Genomic DNA, 18,215 nt, shown 5'->3' with positions numbered 1-18,215 from the left:
TGCGTTTTGCTTTTTCATCTTTCCATCTTTAATCTCATTGTCTTGTGAGTGGTGCTTTGTTCTTTGGGCCTTTCAACACAAACATTCAAGAACTGTTGATGCAATCTCTTCTTTCTTTCTTATAAACACTGTGTCTGAGAGAAGAAATGCACAGAGAAACTTGTTAGAATTTTTTTTTGTACCAAGATCTTGAAACTTTTAAACTTGTCTAATGTTGGAAAAGAGATGCACAACCTTTTTTAGTACGAAAAAGTTGCTATTTTTCGTTGACTTAATGGTATTAGAAGAAGTTAAACCCTGTAAAATGTTGGAGCAACCCATGTACATTTTTTAAGTTGGCATTAAAAAAATGTCTTTAATACATTTGCTTTATTTGATAGAAATATAATAAATGATATAAATAATTTTCCATCTCAGGCATGAAATCCTATTGATAATAAAATATATTTAATGTTTTCTTGTTGTAAAAACGTCCTCCATTCAAAAGGAAACTACTTTTCTGTAGCTGTTATATATCATGCTTATTAAATTTTAGCTAATTTGAGCCTAAATATCGACAAAATAATGTAAATAAATAATTTTATTGTGAAGAAACTTGTCAAAGTGATTCTGTCTGCTATGTTTTTTTAATACGTATTTATAATACAACATAAAAGCGTTACAGGGTGGGATGTGATGTTTTTATATTCGATATTATACTTCAAATCCAAAAATAGAATAGTGCTGCATTGATAGGCAGATATTAAATGATAAGTAATGTGGTACACAGTTTCGGTAAAGTATGTTTATAAAATTGAATTAACCCCAAAAGATAAGAAGAAGAAGTAAGATACACCATATGAAACTGTGACTAAGCTATAACAGCGAACTAACAGCTATGTTCCTCAGTAAGTAAAATGTGTGACTTTTAGCTAAAATACATTTATATTCTCTGTTTATATATATATATATATATATATATATATATATATATATATATATGTATATATATATATATAAATAAACATATATATATATATATATATATTATATATATATAATGATATACAGTATATAGCACCATGGAGATATTTGGATGTTTTTGAGTGTCTTTTTGGACAAAGATAAAATTGAAGACAATTGAGCTCCAGTCGCTACTTTAAAATGAACAAACATTTTTGTATATTACTCTAAAAAGCACAGATTACTCAGAAAATAATCCCAACTTTTGCGTGAGTAGAAAAGCAGTGTTTTAGGGTGAACTGTCACTTTAAGGTGCAGTGTTCCACCACATCACTGTCTTCATGTCTTCATCAGCTCCGAGACCTTCTTTCGAGCTGCACCAGACGAGTCGCTGGAGAACATAATTAAGGTCACGGGAACAGAAGGTGGATTTCGTGTGAAGGAATTTGACCTCGATGATTCTCCTGCAGGCGATGCTCCTGCTGCCAGAGAGGCTGCTCAGGACGCTGATGTCAAGCAGCAGGTGAGCACTGTTGCCGTCAAGACTCAGAAGTAGCTGCTTGAGAGGCAAATCAACTCATTGAGATTTATAAATAACCAGAAACATTTAGATTCTCCTCACGCAAGTTTCTTCTGAGAGCTTTTGACGAGCAAACATTCTCACAGCAGATGAAAATCAGCTGCACTTCAATCAAAGGTTGATATTTGAAATACAATTTGGCTTTTAGAATGTTCAAATATTGACATTTGTTAAACCACAACGAGCAGAAATATTTATTAGTATTATATTTGATTGCATTGTTGCAATAATAACAATAATAAAAATAGGACAAACTACAATAGTCTCAATCATTTTCTTAATTTAGCACAAATATCAATTACTTTGCACTGGATTTGACTCAGTTTTTGTCTCATTTAGTTTTTTAGTAGCTTTTTGACTTTGATATTTTTATTTTTTAGTAGAACTATATGCTCTTTAGCTAACCCGACCCCCAAACTGCTTTAAAACAGTGAGTCATTTATGAATATATATATATTTTCATATAGTACTGAGAGACCTTTTTCGAAGTAGCCAGTAACATTAAAAAACAAATTTAAACAACAAGAGTCTTTATCTTGTTTTATAAACAAATGTATATGTGGCAACTGCACAACGGAGGAGCCATGGCGTGGATATTACACGGTTCTGACAGTAGAGGGAGACAGAAACCATCTTTACAATCTTACATATTACTACTTTAAAACATTAAGTAAGTAAGTCATTTTTATTTGTATAGTGCTTTACTAGACCAGGGTAACAAATATAATTAACAAAACAAACAAATAAAGTTATTTTAATCTTTACACTGGATCATCCCACACAAAAAGAAAGAAACACGTTTTTTGAATATGGGAAAAATATTTAAGTAAGAATGAAAAACTACAAAAAAAGAGTGTTGTATCACAGTGTAATTATGCAATAATATCGTTTTTAGAAACAACTGAAAGAAATAAACGATCTTCGTGGAAAGAAGATAATAAAACGAAGGGGGAAAAAAGGAAAGCAGTTAAAAGACAGACATTCAACAAGTAATTTAAAGAGTCAATTAATAATAAATATTAAGGCTCACAGCTTTCTACCTGTTCAGAGCCTTAATGCTTACTTCGGGTACTCTGGTTTCCTCCAGCGACACAAAAACATAACAATGTCAGTAATATTTGAACCATTTTTTTCCAACTTCCCTTAAAAAACATTCTTAGTTAAACTATTTCAATTAAGTCCATTTCTTGATCAAGTCAGAAGGAAATTATTTCTTAGCCGTAGAAACACAGTGTTCGTCACATAAATACACTTAAGGGCCAAATATCTGTTTTTCGTTGCAGAAAATGTATTTATTTATTTCTGTTTTGAACAATTTCCGTCAATGTAAACCAGATTCTAGCTCCACCTCCATCACATGCTTGAGTCCAGGACTCCCCATGTTTATGAGGAGTGTTTCCTCCACACAGCTGCTGCGAAGTGAAAGTGCTGACGCGACAGCCAACCACGGCGCTAAAGACTCAGCATTTATTTACGACGCTGAAGTGTGTGAAGGGTTCTCAGGAGTCCTCTGGCTCAAATACGCCGGGGCAGATCTTTAATAAGTCTCTCGTAGAATCAACAGATGAGTGTGTGTCTGCTCGTGTGTGTGTTTGTCTGCTCGTGTGTGTGTGTGTGCTCATGTGTGTGTGTAACGTTGTCTCTTTACCAGACTCTGTCTAAATGCCTGACGTCCCATTGATCAGTTCGCTCGCACCATCTCCGTGATCCCTTCATGCCGAGTGTAATCCCCTCGCAGAGTTTAAAGACCCGCTCGTCTGCCGCCGGCTGTGATTAACTGTATCGATCACGGCTCAGGACACGCGTGTGTGTTTGTGCTTCACGTCGCTTATGGTTTGAAGGATAAACAAGACAGTTTGAACCTTGAACCTTCATTATCGTCTGAGAAAGATTCACGCTCAAGTAGCTGGTTCAGAATACGACGGTACAATTATGGCACCATCCATCAAGGCGACCCCCAAAAAGATTGAAATAACACTTTTGTGGCGACAAAGATTATCTGATGAAACAACACGAAAAATATTTTTTAAAAAATGCAAAAGTTGTTTAGTTTCACACATCTTAGTGTCAATTTAAACGGTGACAGGGCGCCTGTATGTCTTCGGATTGCCTGCCAGTCAATCCCTGGACACACAAAGACTCACAACCAATCACACACACACTTATACCTATGGACAATTTCAACAAATTTCTAATCAACCTCTGTGTGTTTTCGGACTGTGGGATGAAACCGGAGTGCCGGAGTAAAAGCGTGGTAGCATTATTGTTTCGGCACAATTGCGACAGGTTTGAAAAAATGACGCGGAAGCTGCTAACGGCTAAAAGAAGGTCAAACACTTTTCTATTTTTAAAAGGGTGTAACTTTGTTACTATTTGAGCTACAGAGCTTTAGTTTAAAACCTTCCATGGAATGAGACGAAAAAAAAAGGCTACTCATGCTAATGTACTTATAGTCACAATATTTACGCAGTGTAGACAGTCCTCAGTGACTAATGATTTAACCATTTTTTTTATACCCTGTGTAAGAAAAGTGAACTTGCAATATTGCACAAACTCCACCGAGGCCGCCTCATGTTCAGATCGTATCCACTTTTCCTGGAAATCTCAAAAAGTTCTCTCGGTATTTTTGCAAATATGGAAATGAATGCAAACTCTGTCTTTAACCCCGAAAGATGGCACTCTCAGTTTGAAAGTGATTCAAGGTAATATTAAATTAGTCGATCAGAGCCAAAGATTATAAAGCAGAGAGTGACACCTAGAGGCCGTTTAATATGTCACTGTTCCATGACCCCGTATTAGTTGTTTCTTGAAGCCTCACATGAGGTTGAGTAGAAAATGAATGAAATTTGAATTACCTAAAAAATCAGCAAATATGTTAAACATTGTAATTTATCAGGAAATTAATGCTTGAACGATCCACGTATCAACATCATCCTCACGACGTGAAGCAGATAAAATAGAAACTACTTCTATTTTAGCACAAAGTTCTGAATAAAATACAACTCCTGCAGACGTGCATTAGTTCAATGCAATCGGTGGCAAAAATACTGGTGTGAGTCCAGGGTTAGGATCTCACTTGAGAAAGATAAATCTGTCGTATTAGGCGAACATGAGTCAAATGTCCTGCTAAAAAAGTAATATTTCTGAGATGAAAACATTGAATAAAAAGCAACTGTCGATTAAACTGTAGATGAAAACATAGCAAGTTCTTTCAAACCGAAAGGGTTTTGCTGCGGACCATGGTGACAGTGACCATCCCGGCATCTAAACGCTCTTAAATGGTCTCCGATCGGTCCCTCGTTTAGTCTCCGATGGAGATGAAGACGACTTCAGTCCCCGGCAATTAAATCCCCTCGCGCCGTCCGGCCCCCTCACTATTCAGCGGGAGTGACTGGGAGGAGACGGCGGCTCCGGCACAGACGTTTGGAGAAGTGACTGAAGCAGAAAGCGAGAAAAGTGACTCCATCTGATCCGGACCCAATTTTTTCTCTCCACATTGATTGGAGGAACTCTGGACCTCGCTGATAACGTCTGCCAATTAGACGGGCGGCCACGGTTGGGAGTCCTGTCATATCTGGGCTTCAGTCACCTTTTGTACCTCCTGGCTCGCGACTCCAGCTTATCTGCAGCCTACAGTTTGGAATTATCCGGAGCCCTGAAGCCGCCCGGATTGAATTACTGTTCCATGTGTAGGAGTGTGGAGTGGAAGTGTCTCAAACACTATCAGAAAGAGAGATTGGCCGGACACTCTGAGCAGAAATGTAGGCATGTTGTGCGGATTCTTTGCGTGATCCTGACGCCTTTCTTGTGTTGAAGATGCTAAAAAGTAGTTGCTAGAGAAGACTTAAAACTCTCCCTTTGAACTTGTGTTGCAACAAAATGCATCTTAATGTCTTTAACAGTAGAATTCAGCAGCTTTACATGACAAAAAAGTCTGCAAAAGCGTTCCATGGGAATAATCCGTTTTTGTCTCACACGGCTGACGTGGGAGTGAGAAAAATACTTCCTTCTGCTTCGCTGTGAATGTTATTCAAGGTAACGTTCCCTCTGTTGACTCACCAGCTAATACATCAAAACAACACCGTTTCAAATGTTCTCTCCAGACTTGGAAACCAAAGTAGGTTGAAGAGAATTGATTTGCAAGATGCAGTCAAAACTTCCTTGTGGAGTAATACTGCAGATTTTGGTGTAGTAATACTGCACAGTCTGGTGAAGTAATACTGCAGAATCTGGTGGAGTAATACTGCAGATTCTGGTGGAGTAATACTGTAGCGTCTGGTGGAGTAATACTGCAGAGTCTGGTGGAGTAATACTGTAGCGTCTGGTGGAGTAATACTGCAGAGTCTGGTGGAGTAATACTGTAGCGTCTGGTGGAGTAATACTGCAGAGTCTGGTGAAGTAATACTGCAGAGTCTGGTGGAGTAATACTGTAGCGTCTGGTGGAGTAATACTGCAGAGTCTGGTGGAGTAATACTGCAGAGTCTGGTGGAGTAATACTGTAGCGTCTGGTGGAGTAATACTGCAGCGTCTGGTGAAGTAATACTGCAGAGTCTGGTGGAGTAATACTGTAGCGTCTGGTGGAGTAATACTGCAGAGTCTGGTGGAGTAATACTGCAGAGTCTGGTGGAGTAATACTGCAGAGTCTGGTGGAGTAATACTGTAGCGTCTGGTGGAGTAATACTGCAGAGCCTGGTGGAGTAATACTGCAGAGTCTGGTGGAGTAATACTGTAGCGTCTGGTGGAGTAATACTGCAGCGTCTGGTGGAGTAATACTGCAGAGTCTGGTGGAGTAATACTGCAGAGTCTGGTGGAGTAATACTGTAGCGTCTGGTGGAGTAATACTGTAGCGTCTGGTGGAGTAATACTGCAGTCTGATGGAAAATCCTGCAGTCTGATGGAGTAATACTGCAGGGTCTGGTGGAGTAATACTGCAGAGTCTGGTGCAGTATTAATGCAGAGTCTGGTGGAGTAATACTGCAGAGTCTGGTGGAATAATACTGCAATCTGATGGAGTAATATTGCAGTCTGATGGAGTAATACTGCAGCGTCTGGTGGAGTAATACTGCAGAGTCTGGTGGAGTAATACTGCAGTCTGATGGAGTAATACTGCAGCGTCTGGTGAAGTAATAATGCAGTGCCTCGTGAAGTTATACTACTAAGGTCGTGGAGTAATACTACAGTGCATCATGGAGTTTTACTTTTAAAAAACGCTGGTTTAGATCATTAGAAAACTGAACACAAGGTCTATATATTGTACTGTAAGTGAACAACACAAAAAAACAAGTATTTTCTGATTTAGACCAGACTACTCAATGTGAAATGAAAATTCAAGCTAAAAAAAAACATCTAAAGAATTAATTAATCTAATGGTTTTACTGAGAACAAAATACTTCACAGGAAGTCATCGTATCTGACTTAAGATGTACAAACGGAAATGATTTCAGCATCTTTAAGGCGACAATAAATCAACTTGACCTCACAGAAAGGTGAAAAAAAACATTTCAAAACGAATGTTTAAGTAAATTCAAGGTCAACCAGTGATCACAGAAGCACACGTGAAGAGTGCCGTGGAAACATGTTTAGCACTTAAGACATGTTGTGTATCTATGGCGAAGAAAGGACCTTCGTAAGAATCAGAAAGTAAAAGAAACTGCAACAATGCTATCGAGGCTCTTATGCACCGATGAACTCATTTGCCGAACAATGGAATCACAACTCAAATACACTCCGAGGGTAACAGCAGCTCATAGAAACCATCGGAGAACAAATTAAACGATTTTCTTCTTAATTATTGATGTTTAACTTCTGAGCCTCGGCGCTGCTTTGAGTGTGAGATTCTCCTTGAACACACAACTGTAACGAGATCCAAGACAAACGTCCACATAGATATTATTAAACACACAGCGGAGGGAAAATTAAACGAGCTTCAGATCCCGGTAATCTTTGAGGAAACACAGCGAGGAGACGGAAGAGACAGCGACTCACCTTCTTCTTGTTAGTGGGGCAGATGTAGAAGCTGGTGACCACGATGCTCGTGCCCGGGACCAGGTTGAGTTTGGTGTAGGTGGTGCCGTAGTCGCTGGACCTGGAAACAAATGCGTTGTCAGATTTTGGAAAATGATCATCTGTAGATGTTTTTAAAGGACACTCGAGTCAACTTGGTTCTCTCACAGGTGCTACAGGCAGGGTTGCGAGAGTTTCATTTCTAAGTGAACTAGTTCAAAGTTCCATTCACCAATTTTTAAATGAGCTAATTCAGTTCATAATACAACATTTTCTAAATGTACCGCTCCAGGAATAAACTAGTTTATGGTCCCTTTTTTTTATATATGTTGCCATGAGCTCTTCTTTAAAAAAAATCAAATAAATAACCGAAGCTGTCAGTCAATAAATTATTATTATTAAAAATATGGGTCAGATTTCATTGTAATATAAAAAACAATAAAAGTACACATAAATAAAACAACACAGTAATTGTATGTGTTGTCGTGAAATACAGTTAATAATAGAATAAATGAAATAAATGTAAATACAATAAGCACAATGATGCAATGAATGAAGTGACTTCTACATTAAAGTGGGCATATATAATTCAAACAACTAAAGAGTCCGAACATCTAACTCTGAACCCTAAAGAACCAGGTTCAGGGTAGCATTCCGGTCTATTCAGCGACAGTAGCAGTGATGCGTTCACAGTCCTGACGTGCAGATTTCTATTTTAAAAAGTTGGCGAGAAAGTCTGCAAATACTTTTTCTCTGTCCTAAAATGTCTCTATAGAAATCTGGCAACCTACTGGACGAAGATGAACGGAGAGAGTGAGACGCTCAATGACACCAGAATGAACGAGTTCACAGAAGATTTTGTCAGGTAACAAAAACCAAAGGATCAGTTAAAGTTTGTATAAAATACACAACACTGTCTACAGGGTTCCTACTGAGATCTTCTGACCACCATGAGCTCTGTGTCTGGACGGAGATGATTTTTCCTTATTGGTCTGCGAGGGAGAAAAAATGCTGAATACGATTATGTGAAACCTACTCCCTAATTATTAGAGATACAATAGCATGAATAGACTCTTTTATTTGTCGCTTTCCATTTATTTCTGTAGCTGAAATATTCTTAAAGTTACAGCCTCTCAGAAGTCTTTCAACGTTTTTCGGCTTTCTGTAGCCATTAGTAGAGTCTGAGACATTTAAAAAAAAAATCTATCACGAAAGTTCCTTTTGGTCCATGTAAGCATGTGAAAGGTTCAATTACACATTTAAAACTTCATAACCCGGTCTTGGATTATTTAATTCAAACTATGCTTTGAGTTATTTTAATCTTAAAAAAATCCCTGAGTAACGACGGATACCTAAGCTGTACTGTATATAGTACAACTGTGTGTTTTTAGACTCACAAACCATTAATGTCTTAGAAAATTCCTGCACAAACAACCGACCTCACAGTTTACTTTTGACCGGATCTCGATCTGGACGAGAAAAGGGGGCACACGGCGGGCCGGACACCCCCTTTTTGTATTACAAATATGTCCAATAATGAGTAAATTTAGTTTGTAACAGAGAGAATCAGGGTGTAGAAGGAAGAGTCGCAAAGCAAGTACCCCTAAATAGAAGTTTATTTTTGGAAAAAACTGAAAAAAAATCTAAAAAGTGTCCAGAATTCAGGCAAACGGGTAAAAAAAACCAAACGATACATAGTCCAACACCTGGAAATCACATCAGCTTTTCCCGCACACATTGAAATACATCCCATAGTATTAAACCCATGGAAACTCCTGAACAATCTACATCCTCACAGAGATGGATACGGCCGATGGCGCCCACTGATGATGTCATCCAGGTTATGAGAAGCCGGACATAATCAAGTGTAAACACCTTGACCGTATGGTCAATAAAACAGTTTGAATTGAACCAATGTTTAAGTTAGCATTAGCTCAATTTGAGAAATGGGAAATAAAAGTAAACACAAATATTCTTCCGTATTCCTACTGTAATTGAGTCATTGACAGAAGGAAGTACTCTTCTGTGTACTTGTACCTTTGTGAACTTAACTCTTATTATTTTCTATATCTACGGTTATCAGGTCAAGGGTCAAACACGAGAAGAAAGAAGACTATCAAGGTCTAATTATGAGAGATATTGAGAACCATTTCAACATTTCACTTTATGTCGGCGACTTAATTGAGGTCACAACAGAAGGAGAGAAAAACTCTTCCTCGCTTTTCTCCTGAATATGCAGTTACATCACAAATATCCTATTTGGGAAGAAATTCCAGAGAAGTGTGACAAACTTGTCCATGGATATTGGAGCTTAAAAACCAGATGGAGATACACGAGACTATTAAACATAGAGATTGATTCGTAATTTAAAAAATCCAATCTTCTTGAAAATGAGTTTTCTCGCTCAAATACGTGAAACCAATATTCACACGAACCTCGAGGATCAAGTTTTGAAAACGTGAAGTCGGACAATGTGTCAGCAAAACTGGCAAAAGAGTGTATTTATTTTCTCTCAACCCTCTGAGGTGAGACCATGACTTATGTGGCTTTTACTTCTATATCTCTTAAAGCAATCTTGGACTGTACACATCACGACAAGAGCGCCGCAGAAATCCTTCAGAGAGATGGAATTGGTGAGCAGCTCTCCAAAGGGCGCATCTGGTTGTTTTTCCAAAAGTGCCTGCGAGCCATTGTATCCGCGGCGTGTTCTTATATCACTCCCGCCGCTGCCACTCTGTGATCCGAGCCGGGTGACAAATCAAAAACTCTGGGCGACTTGTCATCGCGGCGACAATAACCGACGCCGCCCACGGCTGGCTGCGAAAGTGCTGACGCCGCTTCGAAAGAGAGTCGGCGCTGAGAGACGTTCCTCAGTGGAAACGCTCGACGAGAGGGATGTGAGCGAGGGAGGGTCAAAGGTCGAGGCCAGGACCACCACACTGATCAGATCATTCACTAGATTGTCAAGTTTGGACTTAGTTTAAACACTATTTGGATGGAGAAAATAAACACAAAAAGCTCAGACGGAAGATTTTTCCCAACTCTCAAGTTTAAGAACCAATCGAGGAATGTTTCTGGGATGTAGCAAAAACCAACTGCTCGACCGGTTCAAGTTTAAATCAGGGGCCACACTATACACTGCACTGCAGGGGCCATAACATTTGTTCCAACACGGATCGGTTTAATGTCGGCATCGTATTCACAGACCTTCAGATGAAAACAATCAAAATAAATCATATCGAGTTTGTGTTTCACTCAAGCTGTGTCTCAAATCACATACTTTTGTACTTAAACTTTATAGTGCACAAGTGCGTCTTAATTCTTAGTACGTCAATTTACTGCTGCATGAACACTAAATTGTCACTAAAACACCCAGAAAACTGAGTATGGATCGATGGACACTTTCTATCCTAAACAACTCCATCTTAATGACGTTGACGTAACGGAAGTTATGTCACATATATATATATATATACTGTATATATACAGTATATATATATATATATATATATTCATATATTTACAGGTTGATACTGTCCTAAATATATCTCGAATATTTTGTTTTTCATATTTCTTGATCCAAACCAAACGTGCTGCCAGCAGGTGGCGATAGTGTTCAAACAGCTGGTTGAAATCATCCTTAAATAGTAGTAGAAGAAGAAGCTGTCGCGTCATTTCCTGTTAGTGTGTAGCAGCAGTGTTTGATTTGAGACATACTATCTGTGGAGAATTAGTTACTAGTTAGTACGTACACTATCCTGATGCATACTAACCAGTGCAAGAGAAGTAAGTGATTGGAGACACAGAATCAGTACACACTTAACTAAAACAAGTATCTTGATGTGTCAAGAATCCCATGATCATGTTACGTCAGAGACAATCTTTTTTTTTTTCAAAATAAAACACCTCTAAGGCAGTAATAATCAATAGAACTTTTCTTTCTATGCGGCCCAGGGCCAGGAATCGATCGAGATATTTCGATACAAGTATTGATTCTGATACCTTTACTGCGATACCAGTTCCAGAACAATTCTTTTATCAATCTCCAATTTGCCAAGATCAATTCGAACAGAAAGAACATTGGATTACACACAGTATGAATCGTGGGATTACATTTATTTTCTTTGGGGAACTTCACACTAAAATAAACCAAAAGACTATTTCCAGTGCAAAAGAATACTTGCTAACAAGTGACAAGATTTATGACGTTCACCTCCTTCAACACTTATACCGTGTACTAGCCAAGCATTTCAGTCGGTCCTGCCAAAGACCCAAAGTTTGATACCGATGACTAGTTCTGTCCTGCGACTGTTCGAAAGAAGGAATAAAAGGGAGACTAGGACTGATTAATACGATGAACAAACAGAAGAAAAAAGATCTAATTTGCTAAAGATATTACAGGTAATGGGTAGTTTTGCCACGACATGATGAAAAAAGCTATAACTGTTAAAAAATTCCATGTAAATATGATATAAAAACAGTTGCTTTTTTAAAATATAGATATGTTTTTTTAGGAGGAAAATACAAAACGGAAAATATATATATATATATATATATATATATATATATATATATATATTAGTCATTAAAAAGAATAAAAATTAGTTTTACTAGCAATAAATAAATTTGAAAAGTTGGTTTTTGGTCACAAACATGATCCCTTTATGATCCCGGCCGAAAAGGATTAATTATTATATATACTTGTTTTAAAAACATTGAATTGACAACTATAAATATTCCAGGATTTCAGTTTGATCCGAAAGACGATTTAGATTTTGATCGTAAACCTCGGTTTATTTCCGATCTGACTCCGGTCGATAATCGTCTCCGCTCACACAAATGACCTCGTGTTTTGTGACCTTTGAACCGCGAGACTCTAGTCATACCTGCTGTTCACATTACAACACATTCACTCCATGACATTTTTGATTTGGCTTTAATTTGACGTCATGATGCATTTATTTTAAATAGTCTTAGGCAGTAATTACAAGTTATCAATGTAGCTTGACGTCTGCCTCGACTACATTTTTCCCATTGTTCCTACAGCTCAGCATCAGAGAGAAAACGGCATTAAATTCAAAGATAGACGAGCAATTACCTCAACATTAGCGATTAACTTATAATTACTACTTGAAACATCACATTAGCATTAATGCTTTTAAGTAAACGCTTCAATAATAACAGTTAAATTCGTGTAATGACATCATTCTGTAAATACCAGATCCAAATGCCTATTCATTTAAAATCCACACTATGACTAAATATAAGCTTTAAAAGATGCTGGAGTCCACTGTATCCTCTCGTCCTCAGTCACCACCGCTTTATTGTTACTTTAGCTGCGGAGGACGTAACGACTCGCGCCATCAAGCGGCCGGTTGTTTCATTGCAGCACAAAAATGAACAGACGCCAGGAATATTTGGATCTTAATTGCAAATTTAAAAAAAATGAATGGTTTTATTGTACACACACACACTTTGTTGAAATATAAACAATACGATAATTTTGTGAGTATTTCTATCCCTTTTTACGGGTCATGAATATTGTTTTTAATATTTTCTATTTATTACTCATTATTTATATACTTTTTTTTTTTATTTCTTTTTTTATTATTTCTTTACATTTTATATTTTATTTATTTCATTCCACTTACGGGTAAGTTTTTGTTTTTTTATTCTGTAATGCAACCAGAACAAATTAAGTTATTTAAACATTTCGTGATGAATCCGTGTCTCTATATTTTCCAACACCCGTAATATTTGATATAATGAAGTAGCAAAAACACATATAGAAAAATCATCCATTAAGAGCATATGTGGTCATTTTTTTGCTGAACCAAAAAAAAGAAAAACCCACAGAAATAAAGGTCTTGAGAGTAACAACGGGTAAAGATCCGGAACTTCCTCGCGATCCGACGGAACAAGTGCTGCCATTGTGTTGAGCCGCTGGGTTACAGTTCAGCACAGAGGAGTCTTCTGTAGAGCACTTGATGAAAGAGAATGATGAGCTGGAATCATGAGCTAGCACGTCAGGCTGGTTAGGAATGAGAGGATTTACTGGTGGGACACGAACCTCTCTCACACACACACACACACACACACACACACACACACGCACACACACACACACACACACACTCACGCAGTTGAAGCCCTGTCAAGCCATTCAACGTCTGCTCTCCCAGAGAGCTCGGAAGCAGCTGGAGAAAATGGGGCAGAATAGCAGGGGTGGTTCTCTGCGGTGAAGTGTTGTTACCAGCGAGTGTGTTTACTGTGTTGTTACCAGCGAGTGTGTTTACTGTGTCGACAATCACCCGGAGGACACTGAGCCTCCACCCACAGCTTGAACCCAATGCTTAGAGACACAGGAACCATTGGATGGACGGTTTAAAACAAGTGAAACAAACGGCTATGGATAAAAGCTTTTTTTTTTACCTGTTTTGAAATAATTGACTCAACAAAATAAATATGTAATGGTCCAGTGTTTCAAAAATCCTTTTTTTTCTCCAGGCTGGTTCTGTCAGGAATTTGTATTTTTTTGTGCGGACGGGAGATAGAGTCAGAATAAAAATAGAAATAAGACAGTAGAGAAAATATTTCCAAAAATAATGCAAATTCACAAAAAATGCAAGAAAATATACCAAAAAATGCAAGAAAATGCACAAAGAAATGCAAGAAATTATACAAAAAATGCAGGAAAATGTACAGAAAATCCAAGAATATGTACAAATAAATGCAAGAAAATGTACAAAAAATGCAAGAAAACTTACAAATAAATGCAAGAAAATGTACAAAAAATGCAAGAAAACTTACAAATAAATGCAAGAAAATGTTCAAAAAATGCAAGAAAACTTACAAATAAATGCAAGAAAATGTACAAAAAATGCAAGAAAATGAACAAATACACGCAAGAAAATATACAAAAAAAATGCGAGAAATGTACAAAAAAAGGCAAGAAAATCTACAGAAAAAGAAAGAAAATACATATATATGGGGCAAGATATATATTATTTGATTAACATGATTGTTTCCTACTTTCACAAAGAAAGAAATAAATAATAATCTAATTTAATCTAAGTTTTGTCTGCATGACATTTGTTCCATCGGTTGAAGTGATTTTAACTTGATAACAGCTCAAATAATCATTATTATGAATTTGTTTCCGGGCCTCTGGGTCACCTTGACCCTGGGTAACAACAATCAGAATCTGCTTTATTTGCCAGTGATGTCAGGACAAGGGTTAAACTAAAACAGTGGAAGGTAATTATGTGATTGAAAATAACTTTGATAATCGACATGTTACTACTATCACTGTGATGATACTGTCAGATATTTCTCTGTTTTTCTCCTGAACCCTGAGCAGTGTCTGTTGTCACGTCTCACTGGCGTCATTGCGAATGAAGAAGAAGAATAAAGAACACAAAGATCCCTCAAGTCGCTCTCCTGCATATTCATATCTGCTCATTAAAGTGAGCGAGAGCTCGGCACATACATCTGGACGCACATTAGTCAACACTTGTGTCCGGAGCTGCTTCTCTTGTTCACTTCACGCGAAGACGAGTCCCAGGAAGACTCTATTTCCCAAATGTTGCTTTTGTTTGTTGTTCTGTGAAACTTAGACGCAGCAGAGAATTTTAAGAACCTGTTGTTTGTAAATAACTTAAGTCGTTTAAATCCCAAGGATTCAAAGACCACGAACTTGGAAATATTTACAAGGAGTATTCATTGTAAAGCATTCAGAGTAAACACAAGTTACACCGTTTAAGAATATGTGATACATGTTCACATGACATGCATAATGTTCAAATGTCACATGATTATCACATGACACACATAATGTTCACATGTCACATGATTATCACATGACACACATAATGTTCACATGTCACATGATTCTCAAATGACACACATAATGTTCACATGATACACATGATTCTCACATGACACACATAATGTTCACATGATACACATGATTCTCAAATGACACGCATAATGTTCACATGATACACATGATTCTCAAATGACACACATAATGTTCACATGTCACACGATACTCACATGACACACATAATGTTCACATGATACACATGATTCTCTCATAACACGCATAATGTTCACATGTCACACGATTCTCACATGACACACATAATGTTCACATGATACACATGATTCTCAAATGACACACATAATGTTCACATGTCACATGATTATCACATGACACACATAATGTCCACATGATACACATGATTCTCACATGACACACATAATGTTCACATGTCACATGATTCTCACATGACACACATAATGTTCACATGATACACATGATTCTCACATGGCACACATAATGTTCACATGATACACATGATTCTCAAATGACACACATAATGTTCACATGATACACATGATTCTCACATGACACACATAATGTTCACATGATACACATGATTCTCACATGGCACACATAATGTCCATATGATACACATGATTCTCACATGACACACATAAAGTTCACATGATACACATGATTCTCACATGGCACACATAATGTTCACATGATACACATGATTCTCAAATGACACACATAATGTTCACATGTCACATGATTATCACATGACACACATAATGTCCACATGATACACATGATTCTCACATGACACACATAATGTTCACATGTCACATGATTCTCACATGACACACATAATGTTCACATGTCACATGATTCTCACATGGCACACATAATGTTCACATGTCACATGATTATCACATGACACACATAATGTTCACATGTCACATGATTATCACATGACACACATAATGTTCACATGATACACATGATTCTCAAATTACACACATGATTCTCACATGACACACATAATGTTCACATGATACACATGATTCTCAAATGACACGCATGATTCTCAAATTACACACATGATTCTCACATGACACACATAATGTTCACATGATACACATGATTCTCAAATGACACGCATAATGTTCACATGATACACATGATTCTCAAATGACACACATAATGTTCACATGTCACACGATACTCACATGACACACATAATGTTCACATGATACACATGATTCTCACATAACACGCATAATGTTCACATGTCACACGATTCTCACATGACACACATACTGTTCACATGATACACATGATTCTCACATAACACACATAATGTTCACATGATGCACATAATTCTCAAATGACACACATAATGTTCACATGTCACATGATCCTCAAATGACACACATAATGTTCACATGATACACATAATTCTCAAATGACACACATAATGTTCACATGTCACACAATTCTCACATGACACACATAATGTTCACATGATACACATAATTATCAAATGACACACATAATGTTCACATGATACACATGATTCTCACATAACACACATAATGTTCACATGTCACATGATTCTCAGATGACACGCATATTGTTCACATGATACACATGATGTTAACATGACATTCATAATGTTCACATCATACATGATATTTACATGATACACAAAACGTTCACATGGGACACGTGATGTTCATATGATACATCTAATGTTCACATGATAGACATGATTTTCACTTGACACACATAATGTTTACCTGACACACATGCTTCTCCAATGACACTCATAATATTTACATGACAAACATAATCTTCACATGATACATATGATTTTGACATGATACACAAAATGTCTACATGACACAAACGATGTCAACATGACAATGTTCACATGACACTCATAATTGATAGAATGACAGACAAAAGATTGCATTATGTTACATTATTAATGTTGGTTCATGTCTGAGCTTTGAAGTCTCCCATGAGGACATAACAGCATCGACAGAGTTGCGGCTCGATTCAGTGACAAACGAAGAGACGCCGCGGCGCTAATAAGGCTAATTTGTGGGTGTTGTTGCTAAAAGTCAGGGAGCTGGAACCTTTGATGGAGAATTACGTGTCATTAGATGAACTCGTTCACGTCGTCGCCGCCCAGACTCTCACATTAACAGAGTCGTCGCTCGTCTAATGAGGAATTATCGTCTTACCACAGAGAAGGAAGACGTTATTGGCACGACTGACCTTTGCTGAGTCACTTCCTGTCCTGTCCAATATCTTTAAGTGTGTAAAGATGGCCGCATTAGGAGGACATTGTTGGGACGTTACTGTACAATGAAGTGCCGTCTGTTATTTATTTATAAAACACAACATTTAATTAAATAAATATATGTAAATATAAACTAATGAATAAAAAACGAACAGAAATTACAACCAATATGTAGAATTAATCCAATAAAATGTTGGGTTTTTTTTTGCACATACATAAGAGAGGTTTTTAAAAGTTAATATTTAAATAATAAATTCCAATTTGTTGAAAGTTTGAAAATGTGACCAGACAGGGGACTTACCTGTGGGGAAGATGTCACCTTGACCCAGAGACAACACAAGGGATACCACGAATAGATTTGTTTTCAGACCTTCGACAAAAAAGGAAAATAAATTCTAAAATGAGGCAATAAATAAAAACTAAAATAAGAGCGAAGACAGTATAAAGAGTTATATTAATAACCCAAAGACTGGTTTGAGTAACCCTTAATTGTCTCTGGGTCAAGGTGACCCTAAGGTCTGAAAACAAACGTATTTGTGGTATCCCTTGTGTAG

General features: G+C 37.3%; 1 protein-coding gene across 5 annotated transcripts in view; it reads right to left on the bottom strand.

Moving 5' to 3' along the window:
* Positions 1–18,215, bottom strand: part of sorcs2 (sortilin-related VPS10 domain containing receptor 2) — a 301,095-nt gene that overhangs the window by 127,064 nt on the left and 155,816 nt on the right. For all 5 annotated transcript variants that reach the window (XM_087788646.1, XM_087788644.1, XM_087788647.1 and 2 more), the window contains exon 3: positions 7,508–7,607. In XM_087788646.1, coding sequence (XP_087644772.1) covers positions 7,508–7,607 — 100 coding nt within the window. The remainder of the gene's footprint in view (positions 1–7,507; positions 7,608–18,215) is intronic.

The sequence above is a fragment of the Callionymus lyra genome, chromosome 4 (genome assembly GCF_982586985.1).
Source record: "Callionymus lyra chromosome 4, fCalLyr1.hap1.1, whole genome shotgun sequence".
Classification (NCBI taxonomy): Eukaryota; Metazoa; Chordata; class Actinopteri; order Syngnathiformes; family Callionymidae; genus Callionymus; species Callionymus lyra.
The sequence above is the reverse complement of the archived record's forward strand: the minus strand, read 5'-3'. Positions and strand labels throughout refer to the sequence as shown.